Source organism: Struthio camelus, chromosome 1, assembly GCF_040807025.1.
Source record: "Struthio camelus isolate bStrCam1 chromosome 1, bStrCam1.hap1, whole genome shotgun sequence".
NCBI lineage: Eukaryota > Metazoa > Chordata > Aves > Struthioniformes > Struthionidae > Struthio > Struthio camelus.
This window is the reverse complement of record NC_090942.1, coordinates 53,981,412-53,997,551: the sequence shown is the minus strand read 5'-3', so window position 1 is coordinate 53,997,551 and position 16,140 is coordinate 53,981,412. Positions and strand designations below refer to the sequence as shown.

Sequence of the window (16,140 nt, the reverse complement as noted above, 5' to 3'; positions counted from 1 at the left end):
TATCCCATGTGCGCAGCGCTCCACAGGGGTACAAGGAAACCAGGTGAGAAATGAACTTGGTAGCTGATAAAGTTGGTACACATAACTTCCTCTCTATATATTCTTACTTCCCTTATTTTGCTAGCACTTATTTTTTTCTTATTATGAAGATAGCATGCATGGTAAGTCATCAGTATAGGATTGTTTATGCTGGAACACTGACACTGTGCTCTAAAAATTCAAACCTATTTTAAAACAGTTACTTTTTAAATATGAAAAATCAATGTAGAACATTTACAAATAGAGCAAATACCTGATCCAGTTGTCTACTAAAACTTTTATAAATATCCTGCTTGTTGACCTCAAAAATTGGCTTCCCTTTATTAAACACCGCATACATAACAGCTCCTAGAGAGTACATATCACTGGCTGTCTCACAGCTCACAGAGAGAATATATTCTGGTGCCAGATATTCAGGATTTGGAAGACACAAGGACGGCAAATTTGGATCCCATTCTTTACAAAGGAATTTTGGCTACAAAGAGAACAGTAAAAGAAAAGTACACCGATTAGGGATTTTTAAAGAACAATTCAAATAAGAGACTCAGGCAGCAAAAATAATCACTCAAATTCAATTATGACTGAATTGGAAACAGAGTAAGGTAAAACTGCTAAAAATCTCTGTCTGTAATATAGATTAATTAGCTCATGCAGTGAGGCCTGGTTATTAAAATTGAGAACTGTAATGTATATGCCAAAATACTCTGCTATAAGAAGGAAACATGAGTTATGACAGGTATTCCTTTTAGGAGTTAACATTCAGGCACTGAGAGGATGGAACAGGCTAAACTAGGTAGCTGTGCATGTCAGCCAGCGCACAGGTGAGCAGAACAGGCCCAGGCTTCAGGATCTGCCTGAAATTAACACTAGTCTCTTTTAAGTCTACTGAGCCAGCTCTTGCTCCTATTTTCTAACGATCAAAAGTAGCACTTCAGTCCAAACACATGCTATATGCTCATCCTTTCTGCCAACAAAATACAAAGGTGAACATTAAATGAATGATTCTGTATTGAAAATGAAGCTCATGAAATCAGTTTCAGACAAAGATCTGAATTTGAAACTTAAAGAAGACAAACGTAAAGATCTATCACCTCCTGTTCAGATGGATTTGTTGACTGGATATAAAAATCAAAACCCATAATTTTCCATGCTCCACTCTTATTCAAAATTATATTCTCAGGAGTAATATTCCCATGGACCATTTTCACACTGCTATGCAAAAAGGATAGGCCTTCAGAAACCTATTAATCAAGAAAAAAATATATTATTTTAGGTTAACGCTTTCCTTAAACATGCTGTCAGACAACTACAACATTTCTGTTACTACTACAGCTTTTTTTCCTCTGGTCATAGTTAAACAGAAAAGTTAGCTAAGAAGCATTTCTTCATCATCAATTGTAGACTATGTCTTAATAATTATGTATGAAGAAAATTAAATAAAGGTGAGTAATCAGTAGATAAGATTACTGATGCCAATTAACTACCTCAGCATAAGAAGAAAAGAAAAAAACCTTTCCAAAGATGAACAAAATATTCACCAAATAAAATCAGGGAGTTATTGTTCCTCCCCTGGAGGGTAAAGTACAGTAATGACTCACAAAAGGGAGTGACAGTGCCCGTAGCACAGGCCACACACTGCTTGTTTCTACATAAGGAGTAAATGAAAAAGAAGTTAGTTGTGGTCTTTTCAAAAAATGAAGCAGGAACTAAGACGAGGAAGCAGAGACCTTTGCATCACTGCACGTTTACAAGCAAGAAGAAGGCAAGACAAGAAGTCTTTCCAATTATGCAGAAGAGCAGTGGAAGCAGTAAAAGGAAGCTAGAAAGTAAAGGTGGGAAAAAGAATCTACTATGGGGGGAAAAAAAAGGAAACAGGGACTACATTCTGTGCATGGCATTTATGGGAATAAAACGAGTAAGAAAAAGAAAAGAGCATGTTGAAATTTGCCACCAACTTCAAGATTAAACAAAATAAAGAAACAACAAGCTCTAGAGTGCAGAAGATATCTTCACTCTTGTTAGAAAGGAAGAAGAAATAAGGGATTGGTGAAATGTAACAATTCTTTTTATACAGAATTCATTTATATAGAGTAAACAAATTCATTTATTTTCTTATTTTCCATGTCAGAATAAGTAAAAATAGCAACTTAGAGTACTCAATATTCATCCTTTCTTACAGTTCGATGATCAGAGCACCTCTTACCTCTGTCACGTCTTACCTTATAATAATTTCATTTACTATAGGCAGACAAGATAAACTTAGTAAAACTATGATTCATATGAAAAGCACAAGAAAATTATAAGGACAACCATGCAATACCTGAAGCAAGCCATATTTGGTCTCCACATCATAGAGTTTGTATTCTTTAATGTCGGATGGTAAAGGAGAAGGTAGGTTGTCCCAGCTGCCAAGAACATTAGCTAAACTTGCACAGACTGGTTCTGTACAGAATGCCAGGCAATCTCTATAGAGGAGACAAATAAAAAACACTACTTGTAAATAAATACAATACATCTCTTGATTGTCAATGAAGAACCACACAGAGGTCATATTAGACAATGCCAGCACACTTGGTGTTACCTAAGAACATGTTATATGTTATGTTTGTATAACTATAATAAGTATTATTATATTTGATCTATATATAAATGAAATAAACACTCTTAGAATATAGAAATCAGCTTGAGTACATTATTTTATTCTCTAAAATTCACGTCACTAACGACCCACATTAAAAATGTTTATAAAACACCACTTTTCTTGTCCTGAGCCAGCAATATCAAACAAATAATTCTTACTGTCACTAGAACTTATAGGATCAGGCTTTTGGCCGTGGCTAAAACTGAAGCAATATTTACTGTGGTTAGACAGCAACCAGAAACAAAATTAATAAAATGTAAGCTAGCATCCAAATATTCCTCTGTTTTGCAAATGAATGGACAAGAGGCGCATAAACAAATATAGTTACTGCGTGAACTGCAATTTGCCTATGGAAGTAACTGGTTTTTTTAACTACTGTCTTCTTCCTCAAAATGAGTAGTCTTGTTTTATGGCTTTTTGTACTAACAACGTTTGAAAAGTGTAAGTAAACCAAACCTCCACACATAAAAAGGACTAGTGGTAAAGGGAAAAAAAATTCTCCTTCAAAATTTCAAATTTTCAGGTCCTGAAAACAATATATGTCTCAGTGTTACAGATGTCATGTAGCACAGACAGAGCCATTCCTTATATCCACATCCTTCAAGCTGGTCTGCACAGCACTGAAGGCCCTAGACAGTCACTGCACCTCACTTCTCAAATGTTTCAAAGTCTTTTTTGAAGAAAGTATTAGATGAACAGTAGCACACATACCTGGTTTAAGAACGAATAGCTCGTATGAGAACATTAAAACATTGCCTCGGTAGGAACACAGAAAACTGAGACCTAATAACAGTTATACAGATATTTTTCTGAATAATGAAGTTATAGGCAAGAAGACAGATGCCTAACTTTTCACTCATTCCTTAAAAATATCACAGAAGACATCACACCTCAGCATACCACTTAGTTTTTATTTATCTCACTAATTAACAAGCTGAAGCAAAAGAAAAATTGACGAAACAAGCAAGCTTCCTATTGCTCACTCAGATTGAGAGAGAGAACTTTATCAACTGCCTTTCTGAAGGAAAAACAACTGAAAATTAAAATACATTGATTCATAAATGTCAGTCAACCTCACTGAACTTCTACCAACCTACCACTTTGTTGACTCCCCCTTCCATGTTCCTGTTAGTAGACCTACGTCTACAGAACTCAATTTTGTACTAATCACAAGGAAGAATCAGAGCACAGAATGACAAAGTCTTTTATTTTTTAATCCTACTTTAACTTTACCATGGAGCTTAGAGATTTATCGTTAAGGCACAGATGACAGAAAATGTCTAGGAAACAATTATTATTGGTCTTCAAAACATAATCTCTCTGGTGGTTGTTGTTTTGTGGGTTGTTGTTGTTTTGTGGGTATGTGGGTTGTTGTTTTTTTACTTTAGGAGTTAATTAAAGAAAGACCCAAGCCAGAGTACCAGAAGGATGGGGCAAACCCACTTAGAGCAAATTAATACTGGAGGAGCTGAAGTCAGTCATACACTGCAGCATCTTTAGCAGTTCCCTGAATAACATCAGAATGACATTCAGAGTAACATAATAAAAAGACAAGAACTTGAAAAGAAAAGTGGCTGCAAAAAAATGCATATGCTTCAGGAAAAACTGTAACAGATGGACTGTCTAGTAAATTAAATATTTGGGACTCTTCACACTACTCTTTATTTAATAGGTGGCATGACATCTATAGATGCATAATTTGGCTTTTTACTCTTTTCTCCAATAATAAGTTAAATATAGAATAACATTACTCATCTGTGCTGTTAAGGGAACTGAAGACAAGCTGTACATGTAGATACATTTACAGTAAATATTTAGTATAAATACAAAGTATTCATGCATTTCATATATTTATTATATGTAAAATGTATACAAAATAATATGCATAAATAATATATAATGTCTATATAAAACTTATTTATATTAAATTCTAATATTTTTGAGCAGAAAATTTCTGTTAATAGTGGAAAAGGTGTCTACACCCTGGAATGGTATGGTCTGTAACATCTACTTCAGCTGTGCTGGCACACTAAGTATTCCTTTGCCCCACAAAAAAGGAACAAAAGGCCAACCATCATTAAATTCTTTCTCCAGCTCACTGCAGTATGCAAAGTTTGGAAGACTCCAAATTAGAAGAGAAAGAAAAACACATGGTGAAATATACACAAATGAAACCAGAGTTCATCTATCACACAGGTAAGCACTGTTCATTCTCTTTTGCCCAACCACCTAGATACTTATTCTGTTTTTAAGTGACTTGCAAGCAGTTTTACACCATCATCTGTTATTTTAGAGACAGAAAAAAAGAAAAAAAAATTGGTACAGTCTAGCCAGAAGGAGCCCATGAAGGATTTCTTCAAGAGATAAGCATTCTGCAAAGTCCTTCCAAAATGCTAAAGAAACATAGCTATCCTGCAACACTCTTACATATTGATACATAGTCTGACCAAACCCTCCTTTTATGCACTCCCTAAATACCATCCCAGCCGTTTCTGGTACAGCAAGCCACTTGACAGGCTTGAGCTAGTGATGGTCCTACAGAAAGAGCACTGAGGATGGAAAGGAGAGCAATCGGATAAAAGCACAGGGCCTTACTAAAAACAAGTGAACAAGAACTCTGACATAACTACAGTGTTTATTTTACTTAAAAGGCTTAAATTCTTAGCAAAAAGGACACTAAGGTTTTCTTAACACTCCAAGATATGAATCTTAGCCTCTTTTTCTGCAGAGCAGGATTAGGAAAAAAATAGACACAGGTGAAGTTGCTGGATCAACTGAAATACTGTAACAATTCTAGGAAGAAACCTAGGATGTATTCTGGGATTCACTGGCATAAACTAAGATTGAGCTGATCCTAGGCCATTTAGCCTGTAAGTTACTTACTGTACTGAGAGGTGTTTTCAATTACCTAACTTATCTGCCTTAGGCTTTTGTGAGGGGTATGCATAACTGAAGGGCGCATGACAACTTTGAACTCTTCTTAGTGCAAAATGCGTTCAGTAGTAGAGGAAGAGATATATATGAACAAGCAAGTGTCATTTGATGAAAGAAATCTTTCCCAGAGTAGGCACAGCAAAGGAAGATGCAATTCCCCTGGTATTCTTGACTCTTAGAAACCAAGATAAAAGTATCTTAGGTACATTTGGAAACATATAGGTTAACAGAACCAATTTAAAATGTGGAATTTTGAAAGGCAATATATGTGAAGATTTATTGGTCACCTTTTAGAAATACCACTTTGGAGACAGAACCTGAAAACCTTCATGAGCTTCCTCAGTAGGATCAAGAAATATCTATTTCAACATGAAACGTTTCTTTGTTTGTTTGATTTTAGTGAGCTGAGCTGTCATTGCTGGATTTGAATAATAAATTCGTAAGACTAACCCATTATTTTGCCTAGGGACAATATATAAATCAAATAAGCAATACAAAAATACACTGCATTTTGACTCCTTTGTTTGGCATTTGAAGACCTTTAGAACTCATTATGGAGCCACAACAGATATGATTTACCAAAAGTCTCCAATCTCAGGGGCATGAAGTACATACATCTAAAAAATCAAATAAACGACTAAACAACCTTTTGAAAGAAAACATTTTGTCTTTGCAAGAGTTCTTTAAAAGTGAAATTCATTGAACTACCAAATTTTCGGATTGCAAGAGTCATGTGTAGCTGCACCTAGACTAAGATCATGCAATTATATTATTGATTAGATCCACACCAGGGATGTATCCTATAGCTTGCAGAAGGAAACCTGACAGTGGAAAGGATAATATTCTCACGTGAATAAATACAGTAAACTTGAACCTCATTAGATGTATGTGCTAAATGCTCCAGATAATCATTGTTTTGTTAGTGGATCTAAAGTAAGAAATGTCTGATCTCATTTTTTCTACAGCTTACCTGGATTCTTCTAATGGATGTTGAACAGTAAGTAGCCGAGGGTGTCGAAGTCTGGTTAGCTGCTGAACACCTCGTTTTAAAGAATCAATAATCTGATCCTTTTCAAATTTTTGATACTTGTCTATTAACTTTTTATCAAAGACAAAAACAGCCACTTCCTAGAAATAAGCAACAAAATTTACTCAATATAGCAATGCCAAAAAACAAAGCCTATACCAGTTACATTGCACACATGCCCACTTTTTGAATCAACAGGATGGTCCCAACAATGCAAGAAGCACTTCAGTGTACATCTATAGCTACATCCATGTCCTCACTGTCCCCAGTCACAATCACTCTGATTTTATATAACCTCTGGAATATATATTTTAAGAGTTAATGTACTATTGCTCCTCACCTTACAAGCAATATTGCATAAATTATAACCCTATCTATGCAGTGACAAAGCAGTACATCCACGGGACAAAAATTAGTTTGATTTTAGGCAAATGAGAGCACTTATGTAACTATGAACAATTAAAATATTCTGAGGATATACGCATTCATTTAGCCTTAAATATATCAAGTGGTACTTTATTAAAATAGACCCTGTCTTAGTCTTCTGTTCTAAGCCTGCATGACCTTTATTAAATTAGACTTTCAAGAGAGAGAATTTATAGTCCAAGAACAATATCGGACTAAACCAATTAATCTAATCAGACTATTCACATAATAAAATAATTAGAATTTTTTGTAATGATTGAACATGTGTTAAAAGAAGACCTGGAAGAAATACTATTTCCAAAAAACCTCTGCAAATGGAGTGGGAAGAAACTGAGAAATTTATATGAAATTTAGACATTATAGAGGTGGATATGAAATAAAAAATGAGATTACCATCAGCATCTTGGAAGCAATTAAAGACAGATAAATCAATTCAAGTTATTTCAAGGGAGTACACAAAGAAATCAACTAAAATAAACTAGTGAAGGAGCTGATACTCCTGGAGGTTAACCATATTCTATCTCTGAAGTAAAAAGGAATTTAAAACTCTATCATGAAACAAAACTGAGACTTTCTTTCATTTCTACAATAAGATTATGAAGAATAATAAATAAAAATGTTGGAAACTAGTAGACAATAATATAGCAGTACATAGTACTCACTCCCAAGAGGAAACCTATGCTTTTGTACTGCACATTTTATAACCATTATTCTAACTGAAATGTGCCAGGAACAGTTATGTTGTTGATTAGAAAAACAAACAAACAAACTACAAACAGACTATAGAAAAAGAAATTCAGTCCAACATACAAAAACTGGTTTATGTTTTCAGCTAGTACCTATTTCATTAAAGTGTTAACAGGTGAATGCCCACAACTAACACAACTACACTTTTTCTGCTCGTACACAAATCAGCTCCCTGTTCCAACTTTCAAGTGTGATGGAGCAAACACTAACACCGACAGAAAGGAAACAGTCACAGGGATGGTAGATATATGTTTTACCCACTATTAAAAAATACACACTTTCCAGTACAATGCGTGAATGTATTGAGCAATAAGTGATCAATAACAAAATCTCAAACTAATATAGCACTTCTGAAAGCATTTCTGTTTAACCAAAAGTATCAGAATGAGAATATTCAAATCAGATAGTTTGGGACGTCAACTATATTTTGAATATTTAAGAATAGCTATAAATAAGTTCTGCTAGTGTTTGCTGTAATCCCGCATGGTTTGTTTGAAGTTTGGCAGAATTTTATCATCTCCAAAATCAGCTTACATATTTATCTGTATATGAAGTTATATAACAGGTATTCAAGGTGTGAAAATGATTGCTGCCACATTGATTTTACAGATGCAAACACCATTTATAATTGTGGAGTTTCAAGAATCAAAATAATTTGAACTGTGTGACAATTTGCTTTCAGTATCTTCATTTTCATTTAACGCTTCTGATGCAAGAAAAAAGCATATAACCATCACAGTCTCCGCTTGCGCATACTAAAGTGTAAAATGTGTTCTGATTTTAATAATTCAAAATAAGACACTCTGAAATGCATTATTAAATTTGATAACCAAGAGTGATTTTTATATGCAGAATTTGACATCAACAGTATAACACCTTAAATCCCATAAGTCACCAGAAATTTTTGCATGCAAGAAGATCCAAGAGATAGCTGAACCATGGAGCCAAGGACACACCTTCTCTGTTGCACAAAAGTTACTAAAACTGTTTAACACACCCAGAAACATTAAAAAGCCTTTAGGGTTTTCTGCTGCATGGACCAAATAACCCTGTCAAATTTTGTTTATGAATACATTACTCTTGTTTTTCTGTTTTGCACATCCTGATATTCAACCCCGAAAAGGAGGGCTGCTGACTATAGCTCAGGGATTCCACTTGCTGGTGATGTGATTACCTTCGTGGAAACCAACTGAGATGAAGGCCTGTGAAGATTTATACAAAGTTAATTCTTTGTTACAGAAAGCTCTAAGGGAGCTTCCACTTTGTATTTTTCATGTCATAGGTTTGAAAGGTTTGGAAAAAAAAAAAAGTAGCTTCCTCTTGCAGACAGCTACTTGTTATTTAAATTCTTATCTTGTAATTCCAGCTTTGTGTTATAAAAATAAATTTAGCATACAAGAGATTGAAATATAAAACAATTACAAATGCTATCAACAAAATGAAAAATTAGGAACAAAACAACCATTATCTTTAAAGATAAAAATTTCCATTCATTATGTGATAGACGTAAACATACTTTGTTTAACGTGCTCTTGTTTCAATGCAGAATTTTGGTAGCTCCACTACCAAAATTAGGTTAGGAAGTAGGGACAGATACACAGAGCATTCGATCGGCCAGTCAAGAGACCTAAGTTTAAACCTCAGTTGTGTCACAAATACAAGCTAATCCACACCGTGTGCTTCACCTCTTACATGCTTAATTCAACAATGCTTTACTTCAAAAAGTGTCAGAAAGATAAAGCTCAGTAATGACTATGAGATAGTTGTATATTATGATGTGCACCATATAATATTTACCAAGATAAAGACATTAAAGAAATCATCTGTAGTTACTGACAGGAATTGAGAACTGTTAACATGAATCAATGAAAAGAGCAGTGTTTAAATTCAGCAGTCCTCCTACCAAGCAACTAAATGTCTTTCTAAATGTTTTGAATGTAACTACTAAAAATGCTGGCACCTGTGCAAACAGGAATAAAAATTGTCCGCACCATGCAAGACATGGGGCATGGTTTAATTAGGCTATAATTGTACTAAGTCATCTAGAACACCATCAGACCCTGAACAGAAAAGTATAAATCAGTTCTCTTTGTGCTCATCGATTTCAGGGGATGGGTGTTGACCACTGTCCTTAAGACCTGGCATCCACTATTTTACCCCTTTATAAAAGTTTTATCTCCCAGCAGTATTAATCACTGAACAGCCCACTTTCCTTTTCCTGGTTTCTTTGGGCAGTTTTCCTCCAAGTCCATTTCCAATCCTGCTTTGTGTGGGATCTGCACTCCTTTCAAAATGGACAACTGTTCCAGAGACTCACTAACACTGACAGCTTGAACCATGTCTCCTTACTTACTCAGCTGAACATCTTATAAACTGAAAACATGACTCCTATCTCATCCAATACCAGTGCTAGGAAAAAAAAAAATTATTCCCAAACCTTAAGAAGGCAAATAGTGAAAAGTCCACATAAAAACAAGTCCCACTCTACTCTCAGGTTGGGAAAAAGTACGGCTGGTGTTCATCAACACAGGTCATGACCAGGGGATAGAAAACATAAATGCTGCACCTATCCTTGGTGCGTATAAGCAAGCTGTGAGCCATCTCTTCCATTCTAGCTCCTGATGTCCTCAACTCCTAACTAGAAAAAGGTGACCAGGAAAGTCACGCCATGCTTTGTCTCCTGCTACCAGGAGAAAGGTAAGCCATACAAAAAGTGCTGGAATACACTGGGTTTGTGTAATGTAAAGATGCAAACCAAACTACAAAATAATGTTAAGTTAAAGTCTCTAAAAGCTGTTAAAATGTAATGACAATAGCAATATTTCTTCCTATCCACCTCAATGTATATTGAGGAAGTAACAATACTAGCAATTAGTAAAGTAACAAGTATTAACAATACTTGTTATTCAGGTACTATAGTCATGAATACCAAAAAACCCCAATTGTTCTATTTTCAAGTACACTTTGAATAGTGTGGAGTAATAATGCCAGAGACTAAAAATAGAACAATGGGGGAAAAAAATCCACAAAATATTGAATAACTGCCATTCACCATTTATCCTGTGAAATGAAAGATGTAGTGCTCCAGTGGAAAAAAAAAATCAAATGCGATCATGTTGTTAAAGACTATGTCATAAAAGCAAAGGAAATCTTAAGGCAGCAGTCAGAGTGCTTGATTTTAGGAACTTTATATTTCTTTTGTCTTTTACATTTGTTATCTATTTTTCCCATACGCATTCACTCTTTTTTTTTTTTTAAAGAACAATCAAATGCAACTCCATATGCAAACACATGATGTTTTACCAAAACCTCCTACTATGCAAAGCAAAATATTCTCTGAATTAAAATATTGGACAGCATTCCAATATCACTCTGGTCTTTTGCCAGAGAAGATTTTCCTTCATTTGGGTTTTTTTTTTTTCAGAATTTTGCCATTTTTTTTTTAATCCTACTTTCCATCTGTTCATTTCAGTCCTAAGGTATACAACACAACATTACAGTTTTGAAACAAATTAGCCTTTAAAGCTTGCATAATAGGAAACACTGATTTCAGACAGAGTGTATGGACAATAGCCAAAACAACAGAGCTGATTTATCTACTGTTAACATATTAAGTTCTAGCACGATATGAGCTAACCAAGACTACAACACTACAGAAGTGCAATCCAATATCTCCTTTATTCTGCTAGTTTTTACAACTGAGCTGCTGACAAGAACAGTCTTAAGTGATCTTACTCTGTTTCTTTATGATTGCACTTTCTGAACACAAACAAGGACAAGCGCCATCATAGCCCAGAAAAATATAAATGCATAAAGACAAAGCAAACAAATCCAAGATGCACGGAACTACATACTGCAAAATAAGCAACATGTTACTTCATGTATACAAGTATAACTAGAAAGAACTATAAATCTTTCAAACAAACAAAATAGCATATCAGCAAATCAAATAACAAATCAGCTATCAAATAGCATCAAACATGCACATAGTGCATAAAATTATGCATATGTTTGCATAAAATTATATGCACCTGTGCATATAATTTCCTCACAATATGATATGTTGTTATTCAGTCACCTAGAAAGTAAGCAAGAAAAGATAAGACACATTAAAAAAAATACACAAATATTCAGGAATGCAAGGAAAAATAACAAGGTGGAACTCTGCAAAGAGGAGTAAAATCATACGTGTCTACTGTCACCAGAGACAGAATTTTCATAACTGTCTATTGACTTAAAATTGGAGGTAAATTAATCCAGAGTTGAAATCCTAACTTCAGCTGACCAACTCCTGTAAGACAGCTGACTTCCATTTGTCCTGGGAACAAAAGATTTCAGACCAGTTCCACTGCCGCAATATTAAAACTCAAAGTTTAGCCATTTTATCTGGCTACAAGGATTTAAATTACTACTTGTGTTGTTATAAAGTGAATCTGCAATAAAGCCCATACAACCTGCTCGTCTGATAAATGACTATGGAATCTACATGTGACTGCACAATACACATTTACTACAGAAAGAAAGCTAAGTGCTTGCAGCTTCAAATTAGATACCTATGTCTGCAATACAGGAAATGTGTACAACACTTTACAAAAGTGACTGATATCACTTAGAAAATGACAGCCAGCCACTTCAGTGTTGCCAAACAATGTTCAGAAGGCGTAGACAAAACAAATAAAAAATAATGTTAAAGAACAGATAGAGTGCAATATAATACAACAAAAATTGCTTGTCATGCTGGGTAGTTTTCTTTTGCAATGTCAGACTGAACGTTGACATGATGTTACCTAACTGGCATCACTAATAATGAATGGTAATTGCATGTCAAACCACCAGCCAAGTAAAATTCCCTGCAATGCAACTGCCACTGTATTTCTGGTGACTGATGACTGCACTTAAATGTACAGATTTTAGTCTGGGTTTACAGAGATAATGCAGGCTGACATGTGAGAACACCTGAACTCAAAACACTGCCAAATCAGTGGTCAGAACACCCATTCAAAGCTTGAAAAACATGACCAATGGAAAACAAGTTACATGTGCTGTGTTAATTAGCCAGATTGAAAGAAACTTCCTACAGCTCTCCAGATCCTCAAAGCTATACTTTGCTACAGGTCAATTGCTTACTGAGCACAGAGACTGCATATGAACTATTAAAATTACCACTACTTCAATGTTACAACTGTTCTGTGTGGTTAAATTTGACAAAAAAAAAAAAATCTAACTGGTACATGTGGCAAATTCAGTAAATACTAGATGTATAGTGTCCTAGAACAGCTGGACAGATGCTTGACAACATGGCAAAAGTACTTGCTTAACATTTTTCAGCTTCTGAGGCAATCAGATCACACATTTACCACAAATTATTTTTCCTGCTTGGTATATTTCTACTCCATTTGCTACTGTGTATTTTCCTACCATGTGACAGACTGTATATGTTTTCCAGAGTTATTCCCTTGTGTCCATTTCTTTTTTCTTCATCTGTAGCAATCTGATTCACCAAGAGACTTCACCTCATTCAGCTGCAAGTTGAACTGAAGGACGTAACTTACTATCTCTTTCATTTACTTGTTGAAAATTCTACTTCCTTTCCAAGGGTGAAGAAAGACATTTCACGTTTATCTGTTACAATAAAATCATGTTCTGCAACAGTAGCTCTCAAGCGCCTTTTCTGGCCAACCTTTTTCCAAAGTCATAACCTCACCCCCACTTATATATGCGGCCTCAAGTTAGTCAAAAGTTTATATACCACTGCTCTAAACTCTAGCAATTTAAGGAAACAGAGTTACCGCCCGGAAAGGGAACATGGATCTGAAACCAACATAGGGAAGGCAGAGCTCATGTCCTCCATGCCCTCCCCCTCCATCCCTCATGTATTTTTGTTACAGTATTCTCATGACTAATAACATTTATAACCCCTCAATTTCTGTGTCAGAGTTGAGCAAAAAATTATACCGCCTCATCTCCTGAGACAAAATAATGATATCATGATCATTTCGTGATCAAACATGAAACTATGATTACTTTAAACTGTAAAAAGTCAGTACTACTACAAAGCAAGCCAAATTGGGAAACTGGTCCAAGTTAAAACAAACTTCTTTCTTCTTGTCAGATCAGTTTTAACTTGGAATAATTCTTGATCTGATTCTGCACAGAACACTGAAACAGCTGTAACAGAGAGGCTGGAAGGAACAGGATGCCATGAACACAGAACCACTTCTTTCTCCAGCAGTGAAGGCTTAAAATAAAGGCTTAGAAGACTGTCACCTGAGCAGAGAACATTATATTTAAGTAATTTTTGTGTCTTCATTTCATTTTACTTATACTAGTACCCTTACTATTAGTTTGCCCAATTGGATTTTGTTTTTAAATGCTTCCTAGCAAGTGGCACAACAGCATGACATCTAATGCTTATAAACATATGTCTGAACTTGACAACCCACCTGTTTTGTTGATTTTTTAGTTCCATTAAATATCTTCCAAGTAAGTCCGTTACCACCACTGGCAATATGTCGGCCAACATCGAATTCCCTGGTAACAGGATTTCCCATGACTGCACTGGTGACATCAGCCGTTACCTTTGTAACAGTACTCTTTAATTTATTCAGCATGGACTCCATTGTCTCAAGCATACACCAGTTTATTACCCTACAAAGACAAGAAAAAAAGCTTCACAACCCTCTCAGAGATTCTGTTAACAGCAGACACATGTTGAAAATTATAATGCTACAGGACATCTAACCAAGGACCCAACAGGATAAAGGAGTAACTGACACAAAGAACACTGAAATATAACTCTTCCAAGGCTTTGCAGTTATATCTCCTCATACTGCATACTGTATCTGCCTGAGGATTACATGTCCTTGCTCCTCCACCTCCTCAATTACTTCTGAATCTGTTGATTGCCCTTCATTAGATCTGACAGAGAGATTACGGAGTGAAAGACCCAACCATTCATAAAAACAGATGATTGAATAAAATAGACAGCCTATAAATTACTCCCATGAAGGGAAAGGCTCATACCTTGCGTATCGAAAAAAAAAAAAATCAGTCAACCACAAGAGTTATATTTGAAGGAAACTAGCCTCCGTTAATTTCAGCACTCACAGAACTACACATTTTCTGAAGGAAAAGTTTGTTTAAGATCCCTGATCAGCAAGAGAACAGTGTGTATTACACAGAAGACAATTAATAAACATGTTTTTTCCTACACTATTCCTGCCATGATGCAAGCTAAAAATTATTTTATTCATCAGACTTGCTGACAGTGTTATTTGTGTAATGTATGTAATAATGAGCTAATCAGTTGCCGCCGAGGAAAGGAACATGAAACTGTCTTTATACACTTTATTTTAGAATAAGATTGTACAAGTTTTTTACATCACCTTACAAATTTAAGAGCTAAAAGACTGTGACCTAAAATTTAGCCCATCTTCCCTTGAACTGTGCAATTCCATCATTTCCTGACTAAGTTGCCATAATTGGTTCCAAAAAATCTGACTTGCCCATGAGACTAAGAAAACAGTGTTGGGCAGAAGTTCTAGATAAGTCTCATTTATATAATTGTCTTTCTGATAATAGATATGCAAGAAAGAATGAATACAAGAGAGGAAAAATGAAAAAAGAGACATATTCACCTTCCTTATTGGTGTGAGCAAAGATGAAGAGGGAATACGAGAAGAAATGATTTTCTGGAATCAGAATTACATGGTATATTCAAAAGCAATATTTAAAGACATTTCTTCATTCTCTCCTTCATATAAGGTGCGAAGAGTACTAATTTCTTCAACCTAGAGTAAAATAAACATAAGATAGTACATTAGCAAATATGCTGAGATCCGCAGAGATGCTGTTTTCATTTATAGCCTCATTTGCCATAGACTTAATTCACTGTGCCCAATTTGTGCACCAGGTATTCAAAGTGACTTCTCTGAAAAATAAAAAACATCACTGTTAACCAAATGGAAGAGACAAGATTGTGTTGTGATAAAGAGGTTTTCCAACTCATGGTAACAAGGGCAAAAGAAGCAGAAGGCTATAACAAGTAGCTCAGTGAGCACTGGGACTAACGAGCCCCTAAAGCCTCCTGATCTAACATGAGATGCCTGTTTGTCACAATTAAATCTCTTCCCACTGTTTAGGCATTTATAAGGTATTTTTCTGGTCTACATAGATTCTCTGGTGTCTAATGAAGTATTAATTTATGCCACAGCTTCTTCCATGTTGAAGACACAGATGGAGTTTGTTTCCTCTTCGCAGCTCCTCAGGTCTCTCAAAACCTGTAGGAACTGACCTTTGACACCTGTATACCTCAGTCAAACTTGAC

General features: G+C 35.3%; 1 protein-coding gene across 2 annotated transcripts in view; it reads right to left on the bottom strand.

Moving 5' to 3' along the window:
* The window catches only part of SCYL2 (SCY1 like pseudokinase 2), a 37,685-nt gene that overhangs the window by 18,032 nt on the left and 3,513 nt on the right, over nucleotides 1-16,140 (bottom strand). Inside the window, exons 2-7 of one of the 2 annotated variants that reach the window (XM_068938671.1) lie at nucleotides 15,452-15,604; nucleotides 14,258-14,462; nucleotides 6,585-6,742; nucleotides 2,360-2,504; nucleotides 1,131-1,280; nucleotides 293-514 (exon numbers count right to left, since the gene is read on the bottom strand). In XM_068938671.1, the coding sequence (XP_068794772.1) occupies nucleotides 293-514; nucleotides 1,131-1,280; nucleotides 2,360-2,504; nucleotides 6,585-6,742; nucleotides 14,258-14,446 (864 nt within the window). In that variant the 5' untranslated portion in view covers nucleotides 14,447-14,462; nucleotides 15,452-15,604. The remainder of the gene's footprint in view (nucleotides 1-292; nucleotides 515-1,130; nucleotides 1,281-2,359; nucleotides 2,505-6,584; nucleotides 6,743-14,257; nucleotides 14,463-15,451; nucleotides 15,605-16,140) is intronic. The other variant, XM_068938678.1, reaches the window with a different exon arrangement.